The 25,348-nt window shown below is 56.2% G+C and overlaps 1 protein-coding gene across 2 annotated transcripts in view; it reads right to left on the bottom strand.

Annotated features, from left to right (window-relative positions):
- The window catches only part of TMPRSS6 (transmembrane serine protease 6), a 33,211-nt gene extending 16,146 nt beyond the window's left edge, over positions 1–17,065 (bottom strand). The window contains exons 1-8 of one of the 2 annotated variants that reach the window (XM_045083910.1): positions 16,841–17,065; positions 12,329–12,525; positions 7,641–7,774; positions 6,981–7,048; positions 6,266–6,450; positions 5,967–6,008; positions 2,300–2,504; positions 691–827 (exon numbers count right to left, since the gene is read on the bottom strand). In XM_045083910.1, coding sequence (XP_044939845.1) covers positions 691–827; positions 2,300–2,504; positions 5,967–6,008; positions 6,266–6,450; positions 6,981–7,048; positions 7,641–7,774; positions 12,329–12,524 — 967 coding nt within the window. In that variant the 5' untranslated portion in view covers position 12,525; positions 16,841–17,065. The other variant, XM_045083911.1, reaches the window with a different exon arrangement.
- Positions 17,066–25,348: the final 8,283 nt, after the last annotated feature.

Here is a 25,348-nt window from a genome sequence, read left to right as displayed (position 1 = left end):
TGGAACCTGCAAGATTTGTTTGGCTGATCCATGCCCCAGGACAGCCAGGGCATAAAGCATGGGGTTCTTCCCGAGAAACGGGGTCAGGGAAGAAGGGAGGGAGATTCGGAACAGGAGGCCAGTAGTGGAGGCCAGCGGGCAGCCTGGAGAGCCCTTCCCGGAAATACTGAGTGGCCTTCCCTGAGCCGAGTGCCATCTCCAGGGAGATCTGTGGGGCTCCTTTTTGGTGTGAGAGGATGGTCTGGGGATAAATCTGAGGTTCTCAGGCCTCCTGACCACAGACCCACCCTCCAGCCTCAAGCGGATACAGAGGGAAGAGGGCCAGGGGAGGAGCCGAGAGAGGAGACACGGGTCCAGGATGGGGACCGAACAGACAGTGAACAGCAAGAGGGCGGGAGAGAGAAGGAGGGAGAGGAGGGACAGGGGACAGGCGGGCAGGAGAGAGAAGGAGGGAGAGGAGGGACAGGGGACAGGCAGGGTCGGAGAGGGAGGGAGAAGTGGAGTAAGGACAGAGGACAGGAAGAGAGGGGCCAAGGGCTTGGGAGGGAGGAGAGCAGAGGGGCTTCCAGAACCTTCCCTCTGCTCCCATCCCACCTCAACGACAGCAAAGAGGATGAAGGGCGCTCCGGCCTGTGCCCTGGGTATCTGCCTCGGCTCCCCTCCCATCCCGGGGGGCCCCTGACCCCTCACCCTGGAAGGCCACGGGCTGCACGGAGAGCACAAAGGGGTCATAGTAGCTGTGTAAACCCTTCTTCCAGACCACCGCCATGACAGCGCCGGACGCCAGGACCTCCACCACCGGCTCCTGGCGACTGCAGCCGTAGACCCTGGAGGGACAGAGGAAGGTGACCAGGACGGGTGGGGCCTGGAAGGGGGTTGGGTGGACTGCTGTGTGTCCCCGCGCAGGTGTCCGACCCTCTCTGCCCCAGGAGACTGACTGGAAGCCCTGCAAGGGTCAGGCCAGCTCCTCAGGGGAGAGAGACCAGGAGGTTGCCCAGAATGTCCCCATCAAACTCCTGTTCCCCTGGATCCCTGTGCCCCTGAGGTCCCAGCCTGTACCCTGCAGGGAGATAAGGTTTCAGGGTTGAGGGTCCTGAGGTCACCTAATGTTGGGGTTCCTTTTCTTTACTTGGCAGCAGAGCCCACCTTGTAATTAAAATGTCTTGAAGCCTCCCAGGGCGTGGAGCCCCGGCAACGAGCCATTGAGTTAAAGTCGGTCGAGGTCCCTTCTGCTCTATCTCCTTATCACCCCTGAAGACCTCTCACGGCTCTGGGATGCAAGGGTGACGATCCCCTGATCTTGTCTGACCCGGCCCTTTAGACCTCCAAGGCCCCGAGATGGCACAGGGTGCCTGTGCGCCATCGTGAGCAGGGACAAGGCTGAGCTGTCCCCTCCCTAACAACAGGCTGGGGTGGAGGGGAGGGGTACTTGAAGAAGCCCCAGGGGAAGCCCATCAGCGTCCCCCCCCCTCATCATCCCTGGAAATCAGATGGTGTCTGGCTTCTGTGCGCTTCCCAGAGCCCTCCAGGAACCCAGCCCACGCGCACCCCAGGTTGAGGTCATCATGCCGGGGGTGTGTAAATGAATGTGCCTGCTGCCTCAGAGCCAGGAGTTCAGAGAGGCCCCGGGGTGGGGGAGGGGATTGGGGAGGACCTTGTCCCCGCTCACCCTCAAGGACTGCCCTTGACCTGAACATGCAGGTCCCACCCCCACTCCTGCCTGGAAGCTGGGCCAGCCTGAGCCAGAGAAGGCAGCAGCCTGGTGCCCCCGCCCCCAGCCCACACCACCAGCAGCAGTTACTGGCTATTTAACAGAGACATTACCAGGTAATAATAAGGGATGGCTTTGCTATGTGTGAGAATCTCGGCACTGGTGGTTTGATTTCAAGCCTCACAACTCTACAAGGCGGCTGTCACTATGCACCCATTTTACAGGCGAGGACAGCCGAGGCTCAGAGAGGCAAAGCCACTTGCCTTGGGACACACAGCTACGAAGCAACAGTGCAGGGTGCTGCCAGGCTCTAAAGCATTCAAATGAGCCTTGTCACCTCCCAGAGCAGACCCGAGGGGTGGTCTAGTACAACCGCTCTGTCTCAGACGGGGAAACTGAGACTCGGGGAAGGAAAGGGGGTTACCCACAGCACACAGCCATTTCCAGCCTCCTATCTCCTCTGTGTGCTAACCTTGCTGTCTCTCAGATACCAGATACCAAGGACCGGGGTCACACAGCCTCTTATCTCCGACTGTGGGGGGTGATGCTCAGCGCCCCCACCCTCCCACCCCCCTTCCCAGGACTCACGAGGTGATGAGCCTCCTCTCCAGGGGCCCAGCCACGTCGTACATGGCCAGCCGGTCCCGGCACTCGGCCAGCGTCCACTCCAGCCGAAGCTTGAGCATAAGGTCCTTGGGACCCTGCAGGTGCCACAGGCAGCTGGAGGCCAGGTGGTCGGGCCCTTTCAGCCGGAGGACCTGGCCCTGGTTCACATAGCTGTAGCGGTAGCAGCCTAGAGGAGGGAGAGGGACAGGCCCCCTGACCCCTGTTCACCAGGAGGAGGGAGCCAGGGGGCCAGCTGGTCCTCACCTGGGCGGGGGTGGTGCAGGGAGAGCCACTGGGTGGGGATGGGCCCCCACGTGCTAGGTCCCATCTCTCTGTTTCCCTGCTGGTTTCCGTCTCCAGTCTCCTCACCCACGCATTCACTCAGTGGTCCGTTCATTCATTCACTTAGCCCTCCCTGAGCTCTCCATGCCAGGCAAGTGTCACAAAGATTCAGTCACTGCTCAGGAGCGCCAAAAGTGGTGAGGACAGATACAGAGCCCAGCGGTAACAGCTCAGGAAGAGAGAACGCTGAGCCCAGCTGCAGGGCAGGGAAGACTTGGTGGGTAGCAGACAGGGTCACGGTGTGAGCAAAGGGCCGGGGGCCAGGGTGGGGTTTGAGGCCAGAGAACAAGCTGGAGAAAAGAGGCAGGGGCCAGATGGTGCCTAGGAGAGGAGGTACTTTCTCCCACAGCCATGGGGAGCCACCGAGGGTTATGCAGGGCTGGGACGTGGCTGGGCTTCGGTCAGAGACTCCTCTGGCTGCTGGGAGCAGCTCCAAGGAGGCTGGGAGACCATCAGGGTGCCATAAGGGAAGGAGAGGGGAGAGGGCGTTCCAGTGGGGGTGGAGAAGCAGCCTGGGTAGAGGAAGTGAGCTCAAGCTGAGGAGGAGGAAACACCAGAATGAAACAGGTTGCGCTCATTAGGCATCTGCCGGGAGGGCTCCGTGAGCCGAGCGGAGCAGACTGCTGTGATTCTTCCTGCTTACAGACCTGGGCCAGACAGACCCCGGGCTCACCAAACCTTCCCTGGGCCTTGGTTGGCTGCTCTGGAGAATGGGGGCCGCAACACCAGCCTCGTAGGGTCGTCACTTGCTTGGGGGTAGCACCCAGACCTCACGCTAAGTAGGTGCTCAGTGTGTGTGTAGTGACTGCTCTGTGGGGGGTGTGGGGAGAGGCAGAAGGTGGGGCTGGGGAACAAGTCCTGAGACCTGTCACCCTTCAGCTGGGGCCCCCTGGAGGCGCAGACAGAGACAGTCTCATTGGCTGGCCACTCTCCCTTCACACCTCATTCATCAGCAGCAATATCCCCCTCACCCCACCCCCCAAGTGCCTCCTGTCTTGGGTTCAGACTCCAGCCCCACCATCTACAACGTTTGTGCAAGCACTCCGTCCCCCAGCATCGCCGTCGGGCCCCCACCTTCGGTTTGATTTGGGCTCCAGAAACCAGCAGCAACCAATCTGTCCCCTGGACCACAAGTATCTCCTTGAAACCTGCCCACAGCCAGTGAAGCTGTGGGGATGTGGGAACAAGCCCCAGATTGTGGGGGCAGCTCAGGGTGCAGGGAGCGCCCACACCCCACCTTGGGTCCTGGCGCCCCCCTCCCATTAGCCCAGTGACCCTGGGCCAGTTGCTTAGCTGCTGGGTTCCGTCAAATGAACACTGCATTAGTCTTTAATCCTGCCTCCCTCTCCAGGTGCTCTGAGGACCAAAGACGGAAGGCAGATGAACAGGCTTTGTTCAGATGCTGCTCCCTCAACGCCCCCGTCCTGACCCCTGGTCATCCTGACTCAAACTGGGGAGCAGAGTTCCCCAGGGGGAGACCCGTGACTCCTGCAGAGGGAAGAGACAGGGAAAAGCTGCTTGTCTGTTTTGGGTCATCTGTCGTCTCTAAGTCTTGTTCCAAGTTGAATAATTACTCTTTTTCTGAGTGCAGAGATATGTGCTGGTCTCTGTTGATAATGCAAAATATCTCGGGGTGACCCCGTTACCGCTGGTCACCGGAAGAAAGTGCGCGCGCATGCCCAGTGCGTTCTCCTCGCCTGCCCTTTGCTCACACTCTTGCCTCTGCGCCAAGTGTCCCTTCCTTTTCTCTACCTGCCAGATTTCCACCTCTGTCCCGCTTGGGTCTGCTGCCTGGCCCACACAAGGACAGCCAGGACTCCCCCTCTCCCCAGTCAGGAGCAACATTTCTCTCCCTCTAGAAGCAGATCCCTTCCTCTGCCTTGGATGGCGGCCCCTGGTGTCCATCCGCCGTCCCCAGGGCAGAGCAACTCCCCCTTTCTGCTGCCTCTGGGACCTCTATTCTAGTGCTGGCACTTGATGTTATGAGACACTGTTTATTTGTCTGTCTCTCTCATGGGCTCAGAGCTCCTCCGAGGACAGGGGTGAGGACACGGTCATTTCGTGTCCCCAGAGCCCGCCTGCGGCCGGCATGGGGGAAATGTTCACAAAGCCTATAAAAAGAGTTTGAGTTCTCATCCTCGCCCCCATTAGACACTGTGCTCCAGGAGGGCAGGGGCTCCAGATGAGCGCTGAATCAAATAAAATAATTACAAGGCCACTGCCAGCAACTTGGGGACCCATGGACAGCCAGCACGGGCAAGGGCAGCCGGAAAGCCCATCCCGACCAAGGGTCAGGGCGATGTGAGTAGCAGTGCAGTGTAAGATGGTAGATGATAGGAAGGTAGATGGATCCGTTTCTCACATTCTCCTTTGAACCAGTTTTACCATTCTACTCATTCCCTCGTTAATACGTTAACTAAATCTTTGATGTGTGGCTCACTACAGTTTTGCTTGAGAATCATGATTTTAGCAATTTGAAAATTGCTCATCACCTCCATCTACCAAAGAAGTAAGCATCTGACCAACCAGAAGATAAGAGAGGGAATAACGAGGATTTAAATTCTGCCTCCCTCCCTGAGACGGGGCTGATGCCCTCAGCCTGGCCTCAGCTCTGGGTAGAAACTCTCGGTAGTATAAGAAGAACCTGAGAATGTAAGAGCTTGTGCTCAGGACCGCAGGATACAGTAGCACAGGTGGTGCACTGCACAACACAGACTGCGATGCGGACAGTGCTCCCTGGCATTGTGCAGCATGGTGGCCCTTCTGGTACTCTGCTTCCCAGGGCTCAGGAGGAAGACCATGGAACCTCTGGGAGGAAAGCAGGGTGAGTCTGGTAATATGGCATGGGAGGGGGTAGGAGGACAGGGCAAAAGAGCCTGGCTAAGAAGGACAAGAAAAATGGGAAGGGAGTATCCTTGAATGTGACAGAAATATCTCCAAGAGACCAAGTCCATGGGTGGAAATTAGCTTGTGAGCAAACTGAGTTCAGTGATGAAAAAGCAGTCCTATTTATGTGCACCTAAACCGGCACACCCCACACGGGCCACGCACGCATGCACGCACGCACACGCGCACATGTGCACACATGCTCATGCACGCACACAAGCAGGAGTACACAATGGCCACCTCCCCCCACGGCCCCAGCCTTGCTCAGGACTCATCACTGAGTCCACCATGCCCCCCCCCCGGTCACCCCAGGCCACTGCTCCCTGCTCTCACCACAAGCCACGTGGTCTCCTGACACTTGACCAAGCCAAGCAAAACGGCAACTCAAAAGGAAATGGAGAGGGGAAACAAAAGAGCATACCCAGCGTGGAATTCAGAGCAACTATGTCTTTCACGCTGGCTTCTGTTAAAAGGAAAGGAACAAACAAATAAACAAAGACCAAAAGTAAATAAAGAAAATGAAATGAAAAATGAAACTGAAAATAGAAGAGACCATCAGAGCCAGCCTGTCTGAAATCGACTGAGTGCCACCTCCCTCCCCGCCCCGCTGCAGTCCAGCCTCCATCCTGGCTCTGGGGTCGCTGGGAGGCCTACCCTGAGAGCATCCCAGCCTGCGCCACCCTGGCCACACCATCCCGTATCCCCCTCCCCAGTACTGACCCAGGATCACCAGGCCCTCCGGGTCCACCTCGTACTCGGCCCTGTAGGGGGCAGGGGCCGAGCTGTTGGCTGTGGACAGCAGCTCCTCCACCAGCAGTGCCCGCACCACCTCGGGGCTCAGCATCGGCCGGCGGTGCTCGGGGATTTGAAGAATGAACCAGAAGAAGCAGGTGAGAGGTCCCTCCCTGAGGCAGGCAGAAATGAGAGGGGTGGGAAGGGGCCTGGAATCTGGCCCTGCCCAGCCCACTGCTCCTGCGGGGGAGACCACCAAGCCTGGCTCAAGCTTCCTACCTCTACCTCATGGAAACCTCCTAACAACCAAGATGCTGTCTGCTGCCCCGTGTCACAGGGGGAATGAAGCACAAGAGGGTAGGCTGTATACCACCGATCAGAAACAGGTACTCATATGGCACAGCTAGGGCACCCCCCCCCACTCCCACTCCAACCACGGCCTTTCCAGATGCGTGCCAGGCCCAAGCACACCACAGTCGTTGTCTAGCATGGATTCCTACCACATTGTTGTACCCATTCTACAGATGAGGAAACCAAGCTCAGTGAAAGGAGTTCGCACCCAGGCAGCCGAGTTGTCATCCTGTGCCTCAGTTTCCCCATTAAAAAAAAAAAAGGTCATTGCATCAGTAGCCTACAGCATCCCCTCCTGTTCTTTGAGTCTAAGATTCTAGCGAGGGCTGGTCAGGGGGCCAGGGCGACTCACCCGAAGGAGTAGACTGAGCTGGAGTTGTAGTAGGTTCCCAGACGGGTGCTGGCGATGAGCTCCTTGAGCTGAAAGGAAGGAAAACGGGAGCCCCCTGGTGACCGTGTGCAGAAACCCCCTTCCTGCTCTTTGCCCCTCCTGACAGCCCCGTTTGACAGGCACCTGCGAGGTAGAGAGGCTTGCCCCTGGTCACCTGGGGGGCAGTGACCGCTCAGGGAGAACCTCACTCCTAATCTTTCCCCCTCCCCCTCTACCTCGGCACTGCCCCCCAACACTGCCCTTCCGTCAGCTCTAGCCTACACCAGACCCCCCACAGCTTCTCTCCCTCCTGTCAAATGTCACCCCTCAACTCTAGAAAGCCCCACTGGGCTCCAGAGTCTGCCCCTTACCCCCAGCCACCAGCCACGGGAGCTCAGCTGGTTGGTGTGTGCACCTGTTCATGACTGGAAGGGGGACAGCCATCGTGGCTGTAAAGGAGCAGGACGGAGCTGTGGGCAACTGAGGCACAGTCCGACACGGAACTCCGGGAGATGGTGGGGGCATCCTCGGAACTGTGCCCTCACAATCACCAAGGGATTGACCCATTGGCTTGGCATAATCAGGCCTCCCCACACCTCCCCACCCCGTGCATCCCCTCCCGTCCCCACAGCCCTTCCCTACCATCTTCTGGGCTTTGGCGGTCTCACTGCGGAAGGCACTGGACTCCCGGCGGGCGAGGTCCTGGGAGAAGTGGCGATTGAGCACGCGGAGGCTGCCGGAGTACACCTGGCTGACCGTCACCTCCGCCTTGTACCCTGCGCAGGACGCAACCGACAAGGTCAATCAAGGGGGCCACCGGGGGAGACTCCTGTCTCTCCGACGTCTTCTCCTGTCACCCAGACCCACAGCTCAGCCTCCAGCCTCTGGGACCTCTGAGGCTCCACCATCATCATCATCTCTGTCCCTGTCATCATGTCACCGGTGCAGTGTGTTTTAGTGACAGGGAGGAAAGAGGCCCATGGATCACGTCCTGAGGGCTCCCAGTCAGAAGCTGACGCAATCATCCATCCAAGATATAGATGATGCAAAAGCCAGGAAAACCACATGGCCTAGAAGGGGTTAGCACCTCGCTGCACCCTTCCTTTCCCGAGATTGTCCCGACTGCCCCTACCGTGTGGGGTACACTAGTAACCCCAGACAGCTGCATCTCCCCCTGCAGAGCTGCCCATGGTGGGTGAGACAGGCTTGACTCCTGTGGCCTCAGAGCACACAGGCCCATCCCTGAGGAGTGACTTTAAGAGGAGCCCAAGGTACAACTGAGGGAACATGACCAAGAAACAGGGCCTGGCCCAGGGTGACCGACCAGCTGAGATGGGAGGATTGGAGCATCCACTGGGAAAGGGGGAGGGAGTGAAGTACCTTTAAGGGCAGAGGGAACAACATATGCAAAGGCCCTGTGGCAGAGGGATAATGGTGAACACTGGGCTGAAACCTCTTTGGCTGGAGCTGTCAGATAAGGGGAGGGGCAGCAAGAGGCTGGGACCTCAGCAAGACAGGATTTGGGTCTTTACCTGATGCACAAAGGAAACCACAAAGGGTTTAAGATCGAGGATGACATCATCAGGTTTCCACTTTGTAAAAACCTGTTTTGGCTGACAGTGAAGAAACTAGACTCATAGCCCTGGGCGTATACCCCTATTCGTTCAATTTATGCGTCCATTCAACAAATGTGACTTGAGAACCTGCTACGTTAGGTGCTGGGCTAAAGCACTCAGGGATATGTCATTAGAACCATGAATAAAACAATAAAGAAAAAACCTTGCCCTTAAGAGCTTGTAGTTTAGTGAGAAAAATCAGACAATCAACAACAAACATAGCGTAGGACACAGGAGAGGTGTAAGTGCTGTGGGAGTCAGGGAGGGTGGTGGGCTGCCCCAGGGAGGCCAGCGAAGAAGGCGATAATGTTAGTCACATGGATGTTAATCTCTGGAAAGAGTGGTCCCAGTAGGGGTCCGGCAAGTGCAAAGGCCCTGGGGCAGATGCTCATCTGATGGATTTCAGAAACACCAAAAAGAGAAGGGGAAGAGAGCAGGAAGCAATGAGAAGGGGGAGAGGACAGCCACACAGCATTGGGCCGACCACAGGGGACTTCGCTTTTACTGTGGGTGAGGTAGGAGCCATGGGAGGTTTAAGCAGAGAGGTTAGGGGCTTGGATCTGCTTTCTAAAATGATCCCTCCACAATTGTGTGGCAAACAGGCTCTAAGGAAGCAAGGGCAGAAGCCAGGAGACCCACGGGAGGCTTCCGTAGTCATCCAGTGACTCATCTGTTGGCCAGGCGTGGGGCACCGGAGCCTGGACCAGGCTGCGCAGGAAGGTGGTGAGAAGTGAGCCGCCAGAGGCAGGATACAGTCTGCAGTCAGAGATGACCAGGTTTGCTGGCAAACTGGGGCTGGGGTGTGAAAGAGAGGAGTCAGAAGGGGGAGTCAACCAGAAGGGGGAGATGGCCACTGACTGGGATGGGGGAGGGGTCTGGAGGAAACCAGGGAGCGCTGCATGCTGGACCAGTGGGATCCGAGATGCCCTTAAACCTCCTGGTGGAGGGCAAGCCCCAGCAACACAGTGGAGCTCAGGGAGGGACCCAGGCTGGACACGCACATTTGGGAGTCACTGGGGTATAAGGGACATTTGAAGCCAGGGACCCTGGATGAGACCCTGAAAGAAGTGGGCTGAGCAGGGAGAAGGAGAATCCTTCTATCAGTGAAGGACACGGAAGGGAGGCTGCAGCTATGAGCTGGGGGAAGAGAGATGCCGGCCCCTTGGAAGCTGGGGGAGGAAAGGGCTCCGAGGAGGAGGGAGTGACGTGCCTGGTCAAGTTGCCACGGAGGACAGGGGACTGGCCATCGGATCTAGCAAGCGGACCGTAGGCAACTTTGGTAAGCACCCCTGGGTGGGGGCAGGGGAGCCAGATGGGAAAACGTTCTTGAGGGGCTGCAGGTGCAGAATCGGAGACAGCTCTTTCAAGGTGTTTGCTGCAAAGCGGAACAGAGAAACGGGTTGGGGGGCACCAGCGGGATTTGGCTGCGGGAATAAGGAAAGTGCTCGTATGGGGACAGGCCACCTCTGGAACCCCGCCACTGTGTAGGAGGACAGCTGCCTTTGGAAAGGGCAGGGATGGTTCACCTGTGGGGACAGGGCGGGAGGGCAGATCCCATGGGTGCTTCAGGGAAGGCACATTGCCAGCTTCCAAGGGGCTTCTCTTCTTAGTGGTTCCCTTGGTCCAAGCAGGGGGCAAAGTGTGCGTGTGTGGAGGCGGGAGGTTTGGAAAGAAAGCGTAAACTGTCAGCCAGGAGAGCAGGAGGGGGAAAGTATGAGGAAAATACGATGGGCAGTATTAAAGGCTCCCACTGCAAGCAGAATGTACCCCGGGGCCCCGGGGCTACGCTTGTGGCCAGTGGGGGGAGCCAGCTGCCACCCCCAGCTCTCCTCTCCTCAGTCCCTTTCTGAGTCACACTGCCACTCAACCAGTCCTTGGCAACTCACTCTGGGTTTCTCTTGTGCCCATAGACTAGGCCCCTTTTCCCTCTCCCCTTCCAGATGCATCTCTTTGCCCAATGCCCAGGCCCCCGGAGCACAGCCTGAGCCCAGGTGGGAGGAATCCTTCAAACAGCTCCTGAAGTGTGGCCTTTACCCTAACTCCCTTTGTGGGCGCCGGAGTTGGCTTCCCCCAGCTGAGGCTTTGCAGCGCTCAGCCCCTGGGTCCTCAGCCCCACGGTACACCCACTCCCCGAAGGGTGATTCACTCCTGGAGCATAATCAGGAGAAATTAGACTCCACAAAGAAAGACAATTGGCAGTCGAGTTCCTGGCCCTCCAGCCTGACACGGTGGTTTACCCTGAAGACTAATTATCTGGCCGCCTACGGAGGCCTTGGTGGCCCTGTGCTATTTGGGGTGCTGGCTTCCAGCCGGTGGTGAAATGCACACAGCTTCCACTCCCCCGCCACCCGCATCGCTCGTGGCTCTGAGGCTCTGAGCAGACTCACGGTCCCCTCTGAGTCACTGCAGGCCTGGGCTTCCCAAGGGCATCGGCCCAGGGGCTCATTCCAGACACACCCTACCCTGACGCCCCCTGGATCTGGGCCTAGGATGGACCTGATGAGGCTCCATAGTGGGTCCCCAGTCCTTTTGAGGAGCCTGAAATTCCACCACGAGATTTAGCCAGTAAAACTATTTCTGGAAAGGCTCTGATCACCTGGGCAAGGTGTCTTGTCTCCATGGCTCCCCGGGCCCACGCTTCCTCTGTTCTAGCCCATGCTGTGCTTTCTCGTGCGGGCAGGGGCTGTCTCCAGAGCCTGGCCCAGAGCCTGGTGCACAGAAGGGGCTGGGTACTGAGCTTCTGAATAAGTGCACGTTAGGGATGAGCTTCCAGAGTGCGGGGGAGTGTTTTTGTCGGCAGCATCTAATGTGCTTTATCTGCTCCTTTCCATTGCCAAGAGCTAACAGAACCCGGTATGCTCTCCATCAGTTTCAGAGGAGGACACAGCAGGTGCTCAGGAGTATTTATTGAATGAATGAATGAATGAATCCATGCATGTATGCATGAATGAATGGAAGGATAGATAAATGGACCCAGAATATGGGCCAGGTACTCCTGAGGCTCCAGGAGACTGGTTGAGGGCTGTGATACCAGGAAGGGGAGACTAGACTTCAGGACAGGGGAGGGGCCCCAGGCTGCCTGCTTGATCCCCTCTCATTGTGTGTTGAATTGCAGGTGTGCCTGAGCTGGGATAAGAAAGCCAGCTCTGTGCTAGGGCAGCCCCCTGGGTACTCGAGTCCTGTGTCTCCCTCCCCTTTTTCCCCACTCATGCTGGGGCCCTGGAGACCCAGAGGTGACAGAGCTGTGGTCCCCACCCTAGAAAAGTTCTCAGGTTGGGCTCGAGTGAGCAGAGGTGCTAACTGGTGCCAGGCACCACCGGCGCCACTGGGCCTCCTCCCACGGAGCCAACTGGCTCCGAGCCCAGGGGCAACCCAGGAGGGCTTCAGGGAAGGGGAGGCAATGTTTATACTCCTTCTGCTTGTTGGTTCACAAGAGTTGGGTGTTGTGAGATCACTCCTTCCCCAGCTGGGGACACTTGGTGCCAGCAAGGAACTTGCACTTGGCCTGAGCCCCAGGACCTAGAACACAGGTGCAATAGCTCTTCCATCTCACGGGACAGAAGGAGGACTCAGAGAGGAAGCTCATTGGCCAAGACCATGCAGTGTGTTGCTAGGCATTGCTGAGCCTGGAATTCTGATCTGTCTTGCTATATACCCCCCACAGCCATCCCAAGTCATCACCAGGTGCCTCTCCCAGAAGGGCCCGCCGCTTACCTAGGAAATACCAGAGCAGGACCCCCACTGAAGCCAGCAGGACAAGGGCCAGCCACAGCGGTGTCAGGCGGAGGTAGTCCCGGACTTTTCTCTTGGAGTTCTTGGGGGCCTTGAACATCCCCTCTGGCTCTGCCTCCTCACCGTCACCTCCATCACCCTGTCCACCTGCTGCCTGGGGGGCCTCGGCCACAGGCATCCTGGTGGAGAAACAGACCAGGGTTGGAAATGGCCCAACAGTGGCAAAGGGGCCTTTGCCAAAGATCAATGGCACACTTCCTGCCCTTGGGACAGGAAGGTCCCAACCCTAGAAGCAGTGATTGAGAGTGGGCCCCTAGGCAGCTCGTAGAGCAGGAAAGCAAGCCTCAGAGCTGCTCGCTCCAGAGGACAAGCAGCAGAGCGGGAACCTATCCGGTTCTGGGACCCCCGCTTCTGTAGCCATACCAGCCCCTCTGTGGTCCGAGGCCGGGTGGAGGTTTCCGTGCCTGAGTCCCCCACCCCTCCGGAGATTAGATCCACAGCTGGAGCTCCTGGAGTACTAATGTCTATAAGCCAGCTCCTCACGCCTCTGGCTTTCCTTGCACTGGGTGCCTTTCCTTCCTTTTGGTTCTTCAAAGCACAGCTTCCAGAAATACTGATCCCCCTTAAACCCTCCCCTGGAAGGCCCTGAGCCGCCGCCCTGCTGGGCTTCCAGAAGTCCCATCGCTTTTGTCTCCCCTGCTGAAGGTCTCCTGGGGACAGGGAAGGAGGCACAAACTAACATCGATTCATTGCGTGTCTACGGAACACATTTCATTTCATCCTCTGGTCACCCGGGGATGTTGGGATCGTTGGTCCCAGTGTTCTTCTTCCTTGGGCCCAGTCTGCACAGACAATTGACGTGTATCACCTTGCTTGAACCTCTGTACACCAGTTGGGGTTCCGTACCCATTGGACAGATGAGGAAACTGAGACACGGAGTGTTTTAATCACAACTCACTCTGGGGTTTTCCTAGCCTCGTTTTCCCAGTGTGATTCTAATATCTGTCCCTCACTATCAACCCCATTGTACAGACGGAAAAACTGAACCCTGGAGGCTGAGCCACTTGGCCCAGGGTCATACAACAGGAAAGCAGCAGGAGGTGGGGGTAAAGCCCAGGTGTCTGACTCTCTGCTCCTCCCACCACCCTGGGCTGCTTCCTGTTAAGCAAGCTGTTAATGAACAATCAGAATTTAATAATAACTGAGTGACGTCCGCGTCAGTGCCCTGAGCCCGCAGCTGTATCTTCAGGAACCCCCTCCCTCAACCCAGGAAACTTCCAAGTGTTACTCGGCTTCTCAGGCGGACCTTCCCACCGCACAAAAGAGGGCCTCCAGCCACCCACCCACCAAGCCAAGTGAGGATTCTAGACCACCGAGAAGTTTCTTCTTACTGCATCCAGAAATGCTGCCGTAGCACTAACACCCATCCCCAGATGTGTATGTGTGTCGAGGTGGGAGGGGTTTGCTTTGAGCTGTGTCTTGGGTTTTCACACGATGGGTTTTCGGAACATGGGGCTCCTCGGTGAAGTTCAAAGTCCCCCCACCTGGACTCAAGGGGCCTCCTGGACCTCCTTCTGGCTTCCCTGCTCCTGGCATTGTTCCCAGGTAAAAGTCTCGGGCACCAAGCCATAGGGACCCTCGGGGTCCCCATCCAGTACAAGGGAAGAGGGACTGCATGCAATTCTCAGTTGCACTAGGAACCCCTTCACCCCTAACCAGAGGACATCAGTACTCATGGGGCAGGCCCCGCTGGCTCTCGTGGGGTCACATATCCTGCAATGGTGGGGACAGCCCCGCCCACTGCCCAAAGTGTGGCTAGCATCCCTGGTGAGAAACGGGCTGTCCCAACAAGCTGAGCGGGGCTAGATCAGGGAGCGGCCAGGTGACAGGTCAGCTCCTTGCCCTCCCTCAGCCCAGGTCCACCCCTTCTCCCGGACATGGCCACACCCCTGATTGACTCTTGAGTCCGGATCACTAAGGTGCTATTTCAGGGTGACTCACAGAGCCCTGGGGACTTGAGGAGCCCAGAGGTGGCAATAGTGGACATGTGTCTCAACCCTTTTCTACACACTGTCTCATATACACCTACAGAGACCTTATGGAAGTAGGTTCTTTTTATTAACCCCATTCTACAGTTGAGGAAGTTGAGGCAGAGAGAGGTTGAGCAACTTGGCCAAGTTCTCCCAGTTGGTAGCAGAGCCAAGCTGCAAAACCCAGCGCTGTGTCTCCACATTTGCACCACGACCCTTACACTCCCCTGCCTCACACACTGTCGGGGTACTAGTGGGGAAAATGAGGCACAGAGAAGTTCAGACGGAGGTCTTTCAAGGGGAGGCATCAAGGGGAGCAGTCGAGGGTCAGATGTGCAGTAGGGCCCCCTCCCTTCTTCTTCCCACTCCCCAGACCAGGCCTTCCTTCCACGGAGTCATCTCCTTCGTAAGTGCCCCCTCGCCCCCATCTGGGAGGACTGTGAGCCTCTCAGAGGAGCCCATTTTTAGAAAAGCCACTGTGTAAAAACCCAGGATTAGATAGAGCTTGCCAAGGTTCACCTGGGTTCCCCATCACTTCCCACCAGGACTCCTGGGGCCCTGGTCATTCTGTCCCCGCCCCCCCCCCCCCAGGGCAGCCACTCCTGGTTGCTCGCCGGACCTTCCACAGATCAAGTACGTCCCACCTCGGGGCCTTCGTGCTGGCTGTTCCCTCAGCCAGGAATGCTTTTCCTTCAGTTTGCTCCAAGGCCTGACCTTTCCCTCCTTCATGTCTTTGCTCCAATTTCTTCAGAGCACTTCTGGCGACCTCAAATTGCATGCTAGGCTTCTGTGTCCTTTGTCCGTCTCCTCTCTGTATGCCGCTCCCAGCCGCGTGCCTTCTCCAGCAGCAGGGCTAGGCTCTCCGTCCTTGTCGTGGAGCCCAGGAGTGCTAGGATCCCAGCTCCTTCCCCACAGCTGGAGGGGCTGTAGGCACACGTGGCCGGCCACCTTCTCCTGCCTTTTCTGTCCCCGCTCCCTCTTTGCCCTTTTGGCACCCCAGTGACACTGGATGTGTCAATAACGAAGATGGGAGACATCATCTACAGCCAAGGGCTCTTAGCTCACTCTGCAGGAAGAGCATCATATAGATCGTTTCTGGAACCCTGAAAACTCGTGGGCGTCACCTGCCTTTCCCAGATGCTTTTCCTTCTGCCCGGCTGCCCTCCTCTGACTTGGGCTCTCAGCCGGCCCCTGCACACCTCGGCCCAGCTCCCACCTCTTCCTGGCAACTCTCCCAGAATGCCCAGCGGCTGTCTCTCTTGAAGCATCCCGGGCCGCCCCCATCATTGTGCACAGCACCTTAGGGGCATTCGCTGCCCCCTGATGGTGAGCCCCTGGAAGCAGAGGCTGGATATGCCTCAACTGACATTGGGGGCGGGGAGAGGCGAAGCTTCTTCTCTGACCCGAGCCCCTGGCCCCCTCCCTAGCACCTGTTCCTCCTGTTCTCTGACCACTGGAAGCGGAGCTCATGGGGGCGGACCTGGACCTCATCCCACCTGCCGGCCTTTTGCTGGACGATGCCGCCAACCACATTCTCCTTCAGCCTCCACTAGCCAGGGACCTCTGCTTTGTTATCTCTAGTAGCTGGGGAAAATGAGGGGCAGAGACATAAAATGACTTGCCGCGGTCATTCATCTGAGGCAGGGCAGAGCGGGGAGGAACAGACGCAGAAATCTGATCTAGGGCTGTGGGAGGAAGCTTCCAGCGAGGCTCCCCGGGGCCTAGAGTAGGTCCCTGCTACTTCGTGTGAGCCCAAGTGTGGGGCCGTGTGCCTGGAAATGCCCCCCACAAACACCAATACATCACAGACGCATACATAGGTGTGCCCCAATGGGGATACATTACGGTACTCACATACCCGTCTGTGACCCATAAACTCGCGGAGGCGTTGCTCACACTTCACACCCGTGTGCACATGCTCGAGGGTGTGCACACTCACACACACGCACGCATGCAAGCAGAGCCCGCAGCATTCAGCTCTGGGCCTGGGAGCTCAGGGTCCCCCATTTAGCACAGCGTCAGGCTCGGGGCCCTGGATCCCACACCGGGAAGCCCAGGGAGGTGTGCGGGGATGGAGAGGGTCACATCTGGTCTTGCAGCAAGGGTGGGGTGCTCAGCCTGGCAAATTGCGCCTCTCCTCCACCCAGTCCCTGCTCCAGAGTCCACCAGACGCACCTGAACCCCAGCCTCCCAGCACCCCAAAGCCGCAGGCCCTCCCCTTCCCCCGTGCCTGCCCAGACACCCGGCCTCACGACATCCTGTCCTGCCTCCAGCCCAGCTCTGAGGACCCCTCACCTTCCGCTTACCCAGTCGCTGTCTGGCCAATGCGGCCCTGCAGACCTGGGCAGAGGGCAGAGCTGGGCGGAGGGCTCCAGCCCCAGGGAGCTGGGCTGGCTCTCTGAAGGGACACTGTCACTGGGTCATTCTCAGATCCTGGTCCCCTGTTCTGGAGGCCCCCGCTTACCTCTGGGAGTGGCAGGTGGGTGCCGGGTCAGCACGCAGGCCCCAGAGCTTTTGTTTGTCCAGGCCAAGGTCTCCCTACCCCCACCCAGCCAGCCTGGGCTGGATCAATGGCCCAGAGCCATGGCCAGGGTGTCTGGCCCTTGTCCCCTGTGGCCTGTGGCCCCAGGCTCCATGGGCCTGCTGCCGGGTTTAGGTCCGCACTGTGACTGAGCACAGGTAAACAGGCCCGAGGCAGGGGCCAGGCAGGGCCCGCCCCGCCCCACCCCGCCCCACCCCGCCCCGTGGGCACCCCGGAGGCTGGCGGGCAGGTGCGGGAGATCCGAGCTCTCCCCTGAGGCCTGTTGCCTGGTGACGTTCCTGCCTGGTTACAGCCCCTGGTCCCCTAGAGCACGAGGTGGGGGTGGCCCAGGACAGGGGGCTGTGCAGAGGGGCCGTGCTGTGGGCCAGGCGCCCACAAGGGTCTCCTTACCGAGTCCGGTGAGACCAGAGGGGCCAGTGGCCAGAAAGAGAACCGGAGGCCCCCGTGGTCTGGGGACAGAAAAGGAGAAAGTGGGGTGGGGGTGGGGTTCAATGCGATTTTCTGTTCCTCTGGAAGTTCTTTGAATTACTACGTGATTCTCCAGAGTTGTGCTCTCCGTTTTGGTGGCCACTGGCCACATAGGGCTTTTGGGCCCCTGGAATGCAGCCTGACCCGAGACACGCTTCACAGGTGAGACACAGACCAGGTCTCCAGGACTTAGTGCAAACAGAGAACGTAAAATGCTCGACAAGCACTTTTCACAACGATGACATGTTGTAGTGACAGCATGGTGGCTATACTGGATTCAATAAAAACATGACAAAAATTCAATTCACCTGCTTCTCTGCATATTTTGTAATGGGGCGACCGGACCGCTGAGATCACAAGTGGGGCTCACAATCCAGCGCTAGTGGGCGGAGCGGACGTGGCCATGGGGGGCTGGCCCGAGAGCGTGTGTTGTAAACTGGGGTTGCCTGGGTGTGCACAGGCTGGTCTGTGTTTACCCTATGAGGGGGTTGCCCGCCTGAACCCCTGTGTGCTGTGTTATGTGGGTCCCGGGGTGTATGTGAGTGTGAAGTAGGATGGTGTGTGTGGGGAGCATAAGGGGTGTGTGTGTGTGAGGAACATGGGGTGTGAGGTCTGTGTGTGGAGTGTGCAGTGTGTGAGGTATGAGTATGAGGTATGAGTGTGGAAAGTGAGAGGTGAATCAGGTGTCAGTGTGGAGTATCAGGTGTGAGTGTGGAGGGTGTGAGGTGTGTGTGAGTATGAGTGTGGAGGGGGAAGTGTGAGTGTGGAGTGTGAGTGTGGCTGGGCGTGTGTGTCCAGCATGTCTGGGCCTGGCAGCTACATGCCCTGAGGAGCAGGCACGGGTGAGGACGGCTGCATGAATGAGTTTTCTGTGCACCAGCCGGGCGGGGGCTCCTCCCTCACTACTCCTGTTCCTCAGCTCTGCCCCTATGGGCACCCTGGGACGGAGGCCGCGCAGCCCTGCCCCAGCCTCCATAGCCCCTGCCCCAGGCCATGTTCCCTCCCTCCCTCCTCCCCTCCTCCCAGGCCCTGCCCCTCCGCCCCCCCTGCAAGCTTCCCAAGGAAGACAGGATTTGGTGGAGGCCAGGGGTGGGGAGACCTGAGCCCTGTCTCTGTACCGCACCCTGTCCTTCAGAAGGCGAAGTGGCCCAGACCCCGGACTGGGCAGCCTCGTAGCCGGACAGTCTGAAAAGCCTAAGATCTTGTGCAATCGAGGTCCTCTGGACTTGGCGGCCACAGGGCCATTGATCGGCCACAGACTGTGGGGGAGGGGCTGATCCTGGAGTGGTGGGGGGCAGGGAGACCAAAGATGGCCAGCTCACCCCCAGAGAGTAGTAGGAAAGAGACATGGAACAGGGTCTTTCCCCTGGGCCTCTGAAAGAACCAACAACTCGGACTTGGACTTCTGGCCTTCAGACCTGGGAGACAACAAATTTCTACCACGGGAGTCTCTTGGTTGGTGATATTTGCCACACAGCACCCGTCAGTGAACACGGTGCTTCATGATGTGGGGTTGGGTTGATGCCTGCTTGGGTGTGTCGCTCCCTCCCGTGGTCCTGCACACAGCAGGTGCTCATGCCTGCCACCAGTCAGGGCCATCAGGCAGTGGCACATCTTAAGCCACAGAGTGGAAATGCGGGGGCAGCACAGGCACAGAGGTCTGTCACTGCCCGCTCTCACACCCCTAGACCAGGAGCTCCGTGAAGACAAAGACCAGGAGCTCCGTGAAGACAAAGGCTTCGTCTGTCTTGACTCTGTCAGTTGCCAGCTCGGCATGCGGGGCATGAGTGAACAAATGAGAGCTTCTGTCAACTCCCCCAATGACGATACGGTCCGTCTTTTGAGCTCTGGGCCCGGAGCTGGGCCCTTCACAGTGACATCTCAAGTGCAGGTGTGGGAGTGGGGATTACACGTCTCTGCTCTGCAGAGGAGGAGACCGGGGCTCTGGGAGGAGAGGTTGACTCGGCCCAAGTCCTGGCTTTCGGGTGTTGTTAGCAACCCTTAGCACATCTTGCCTGGTAGAAGCATCGCACCAGGCTCTGCCGCCCTCCTCACGCTGCCTCTTCCCTGTGCATCTGGGTCTCTGTGCCCAATAGCCCTCTACTTACAAAGGACACCCTACTGGATATAGGGCCACCCTAACCCAGAATGATCTCATCTTAACCTGCTACAAATGTGCAAAGGGCTTGTGTCCGAATAAAGTCACGTTCACAAGTTCCATGTGGACATGAATGTGGGGGGAGGGGGGGGGACACTATTCAGTCTGGTTCAGGAAGGAAGCGATGGTTCCACAATACTGTTCCAGTGGGGGTTAGGCTTGCCTTGACCAAGCCTTCAGAGGCTGCCCAGGCGGGTCCCTGGATGCCACCAGGGTCACCTCCCTCCAGCACTGCAACTCACGGGCTCATTTATTAAACAGGCGTTGGCACCCCCATGATGCTGGCCTGGGCTGGGCTTCAAGGCCACAGACACTAACAAGACCCAGACCCTGTTCTTGAGGGACGCAGGCCAGCCCAGGGAAGACAGACAGCGGGACAGACCACAGACTGTGCTCTCAGCAGCAGGCAGAGGACCAGGCCCTCAGCAGGACAGAGGGGCCTTCCTTAGTGTTTCAGAATAAGACTCAGTCAGGATGGCCTGTCACCGATTCAAGGGTGTCAACCCCGTTGTGGCCCTCCAGGGGAATCCACAGTCTCAATGGGCTTCTGGGACCATTATGGAGGCCCTGAGACTCTGGGGCGTTATGATAAAGCTAACCAGACACAGGACTGGCCTCACCCCCCTAATAAGAAAAATGGCCATTTGACCCCATTTTTCAGGAGAGGAAGTGGAGATTCAGAAGGCAGGCATCACTTGTGCTGATCACACGGAGCAGGGAAGTGCTGGGGTTCAAACCCAGGACCCCCCGATGTCGGAGACCTCAGATGCTCTCCCACTCAGTCTGTGTCCCTCCCTTCTTGACGTGCCACCACGCCCGGGCCCCTCACCCCTTCTGTCCTAACCCCGGCTCCTGGCCTCTGTGGCAGGCATGGCCTTGGCTGGGCCCCTTGAGGCTTTCCCAGCCAGAGGTCAGGGGAGTGGCTTCTGATCAGGGGCTTGTGGTTTGAGCGGTGCCACCTCAAGCCACAGTCGGTTGGGGACACAGAATGGAAACTCCTCGTGCGTCACCCAGCCTGGCCTCCTCCACTGTCCCAGCAGCAGGGGCGCCCAGAACAGTGGGAGCCAGAGACGCTGGTGGGAGGAGATCAGGCAGCAAGGCTTAACAAGGCCAGGACCTGAACCCGAATGACCTGTTCCCCGTTCTGTGCTCCTCCTCCCCAGACTCTGCCCACCCCCCAAATTTTAAGAATAAAATAAGAGGACAGCAGTGTCACTTTACAGGCAAGCCATCAGGCAGATAGACAATAAAAATTTCCAAGGCACATAGAATCCCAAGTTTCAACATGTATTTTTTCCCCCCCTTTGGTCTCAAAATGTTGTTACAGCCAAGACTCCCCCACTCCAGACAGTTCCATCTGAGGGTCCAAACCCAAAGGTGCACCATCCAAAGATGGAGACATAGAAGGTTCTCCAAGGAGCTGCTTTTTTGTTGCCCTTCAGAAGAAGCATCCAGTGCTAGCTCAGGACCCCTAGGGCCTCTCCCCTCTGGATAACTTGTGCCAACAGGGCTGCTGGTAAACCGGTGGGGCTGGAGAGGCCCCAACGCCTGGGGGCTCTGTCCAGGTTCCAGAACCCTCCCTGTAGCTCTCCTGCCCTCCCTCTCTTCCTTTTTTCTTTCCTCCCTCCCTCTACCTGTTCACCAATATGCACATTCCCTCAGCGAACATCCTATGGCAGGTTGCTTGGGGTGTTGGGGGGCACTGCTGTGGGGACAAGGATCTGCGAGGGCCATCATGGAACATTCTAGACCTTTCGGGTCTTCCAGAGCTGCATTAATGGAGCCCTTCGCATGCATTGGGCTCTGTTCTAAGTGCACTGTTATTAACTCACTTAATCCTTACAACACCACCACGAGGGCAAAAAGGAGGTACTATTCTTAACCCCATTTTACAGATGAGAAGACTAAGGCAGAGTGGTTCAAGCCCAGGCCACACAGCTAGAACATCAGCAAGCAAGGATTTGAATCAGGAGGACTTTGGCTCCCACAAGGTCAGTCTTCTTACTGATTTTAAAGCGTGAGCACGCCTAGTATCACACACAAACTCTCAGCGATCCTGTAAAACAGGAACGACCGAGATTCTGAGTTCTGTATCCCGTGGGAGGACAGAGCTGAACAGGGAGTTCGGGTGGGGGCACTGGAACCCTGGGCGCTCACCCCTGCCTCCTGCTGTCTCAGGACCACTGTTGTACTGGGGGGGGTGTGGTTTAGGGAGGCCGTTGGGTTGTTGATTAAACTTAGCTCAGTCCCAGCGCCCTAGGGCCGGGCCACTGTGACAGCCCCGGGACATCCCCTTGGCGGCCTTGCTCAGAGACATTTTCCACCACTACGGTATGACACGCTTGACGACGCTCCCATCACAGGGCTGGGGGGGCGGGGGTGGGTGGTGAAGGGCTGTGGGAAAGCAAGCCCGGAAGTGCCGAGTGGGGAGAGAGATGGAGGTTCGGGGGAGGGGTACCCAGTCTACAATTCCAGGAAGCCAGGACGCAGAGGGAGGCGCAAGCTGGCGGGAGACCCATCACCTTCCTCTGAGCACCCGGCCCCCGTGCCACGCACTGGCCACAGAATCCTCAGCTTGGAGGACACCGATAAGTCAAGGCACCACCACACCCTTCTCTGAGGAGCCCAGAGCTTTACCAGAAATACCCTGCCTGGGAGGGTTCTGAAGGGATCTCCAGAACGGGGGAGGGAGAGGGGCGGGCGTGTTACACGGGGCTTTAGCCAGAGAGGCTTGTGACACTTATTTGGGATATATTTGCCCCAAGAGGTGGAAGGATTAGAGGGGTAGGGGGCAAGGGACAGGTGGACCCAGGAGGAGACTGAGCAGGGCTCCAAGCTCAAGGCCATGCTGCTGGGTCACAAGGGTGGGGAAGGTTTCAACTACAGTTGCGATCACGGCAAGTGAGCTGCTGGGTTCATCTTTGAACTGGTTGCCGGGAAGCTTAGGATGGAATTTTGCTTGTTTTTTCTCCATTCATGTAATTGTCTCCCATGCAGCCCTGGTGTATGCAACGGGCCAAAAACTCTGTGGCCAGAGGTACGGGAGTTTGAATCCCAGTTCTAGCAACCACCAGCTGCATTTTTAAACTTCCCTGTGCCTCAGTTTCCTAATCTGCAAAATGGAGAAACATAACAGCTGCCTGGCTGGGTCTTTTCGGGTGATAAGGATAATGCTGGGGAAGTAGCTGGCCCAGTGTCTAAATTCATTTCTTGATCTTTTTTGAAGTCATCTAGGATGCTACTCGTTAAGAGAGATGGAATAGGGCTATTCACCCAAGGAAGGACGGTTTCCACCATAAATTGCTCAGTGACTGTGGAGCTGGAAGGTCGGGGGGAGAGAGCAGGTATACCAGATGACTGGGGAGATGATGAAACTAATAGAGTCTGAACAAATAACCCAGTCAAGAAGAAAATATAATTTTTTAAAATGAAAAGAAAAGAAAAGTGTGTCTGGGTGGCTCAGTCGGTTAAGCAGCTGCCTTCAGCTGGGATCATGATCCCACGGTCCTGGGATCCAGGCCACAGCCAGCTCCCTGCTTGGCGAGAAGTCTGCATCTTCCTCTCCCACTCCCCCTGCTTGTGTTCCCTCTCTCACTATGTCTCTCTCTATATCAAATAAATAAATAAAATCTTTTTTTTTAAGTGGGCAGAAGACATGAACAGATATTTCTCCAAAGAAGACACACAAATGGCCAACAAACACATGAAAAAATGTTCAACATCACTAAGCGTTAGGGAAACATCAATCAAAACCACAGTGAGATCCCACCTCACGCTGGTCAGAATGGCTGAAATTAATAATAGACATTTGCAAAATAATAAATGTTGTCGAGGATGGGGAGAAAGGGGAACCCTCTTACACTGCTGGTGGGAAAGCAAGCTGGTGCAGCCGCTCTGGAAAACAGTGTGGAGCTTCCTCAGAAAGTTAAAAATAGAGCTACCTTATGACCCAGCAATCACACTACTGGGTATTTACCCAAAGGACACAAACACAGTGATCCGAAAGGGCACGTGCACCCCAATGTTTATAGCAGCAGTGTCTACAGTAGCCAAACTATGGAAGGAGCCCAGATGTCCATCAAAAGATGAACGGATAAGGAAGATGTGGTATATGTGTTATATGGTGGACTATTACTCAGCCATTAGAAAAAAAATGAAATCTTGCCATTTGCAACAACGTGGATGGAACTGGAGGGCATTATTCTAAGCGAAACAAGTCAGAGAAAGAAAAACACCCTATGATTTCACTCTTATGTAGAATTTAAGAAACAAAACAGATGAACGTAGGGGAAAGGAAGGAAAAATAAAATAAGACGAAAACACGGAGACAAACCATAAGAGACTCTTAACTAGGGGAAACCAACTGAGGGTTGCTGGAGGGGAGGGGGCGGAGGGATGTGGTAATGGGTGACGGGCATTAAGGAGGGCACGTGATGTCATAAGTACTGGGTGTTCTATGCAACTGATGAATCACTAAACGCTATCCTGAAACTACTAATACACTATATATTAATTAAAATTAACTTAAATAAAAAAAAAAAAAAAAAAAAAGAAATTGGAGACCTGAGAGGTTGGAAAGCCTGGCCACCTCTCCCTCCTTCTCTCTTATCTCTCCTAAGTCTGCCCCAGCTGCCTCCTGCTTCCCACTCTGCATCTGACAGATCTTCCCTGCCCTCGGCTGCCTGGTCCCCAGCTGGTGCTGCTCCCCTCCCTGCAATCTGACCCAGGCAGGACTGTCTCCGCTTCACCCTTTCTGCTCCTCCCAGCTGCTCCCTCTTTGCCCCATCTCCCAAGGCACAAACTCCATCCCACCCTGGACACGTCACACTGTGACTTCTGGCCCATCAGTCCGCCTGGTATAAGGCGGCCCCCCATTCTGCTCACCACCAGCTCAAGTCTCTCGTCACACCTGGTGGGGACAGCTGGGTTCCCTGGGCGCAGCTACTCATAGGACCCCTCTCAGCTTTCCAGCCTCTAACACCTCAGCTTCAGTTTTCCCTGCCTGGAAAATCAGTCTGGGAAGATAAGACCTTCCATTGAGGAAGGAACCTGAGGGATGATCTGGTCCAGATAGGTCACCAGGTGCCAGGTAGGATCAATTGGGACCTGCCTGCAGAATCTCAAGCTGTCCTCAAACTTTGCAGGAAGGACAGCCATGATCAATTAGCAATGTCTGCCATGAGTGGGTGAAATTGATTAGTGATGTCTGCTACAGGTGCATCTTTATGAATGCCCAATATTGCCATCCATAATCTGGTCCAACTATTCAGAGTCAAAGACAAAGAAGAAAAAAATGTTTTATATATATATATATATATATGCACACACATATGTATTTATACATATTTATATGCAGGTAAATATATTTATATGCACACATATATAATTTGTACAATATATATTTATATATTATTTACATATACTAAAAATTCTATATATTCTATTTGATTTATATTTATTGTGTATTCTGTTTATAGCATGTTGATTATATTACATTAAATATATATATAAACTATGTTTTTATGATATTTTATTTTTATTTTCCCATGAGACCATATCAGATGGTGTCCAGACACAGAATAAGATAAACCTGACTCCTATTAGTGAAAAAGATATCCCCTTTACAATCTTTTTGCTTTATCACCATTTGTGGCTGTCTGGCATGTCTTCAACAGTTTCCCAACACTTGTTAACCTCCCCTTTAACCTAAGAGAGCAGACTTACAGCCCGCGAAGAATTGAGGCACTTTATTTTACCGTATTTACTTTTTACAGTCACCTTTTATTTATAGTGAATATCAGCTT

The sequence above is a fragment of the Mustela putorius genome, unplaced genomic scaffold, assembly GCF_011764305.1.
Source record: "Mustela putorius furo isolate JIRA1106 unplaced genomic scaffold, ASM1176430v1.1 tig00000738_pilon_pilon_pilon, whole genome shotgun sequence".
Lineage (NCBI taxonomy): Eukaryota > Metazoa > Chordata > Mammalia > Carnivora > Mustelidae > Mustela > Mustela putorius.
Note: the sequence above shows the minus strand (reverse complement) of the source record. Positions and strands in the feature narration are given on the sequence as shown.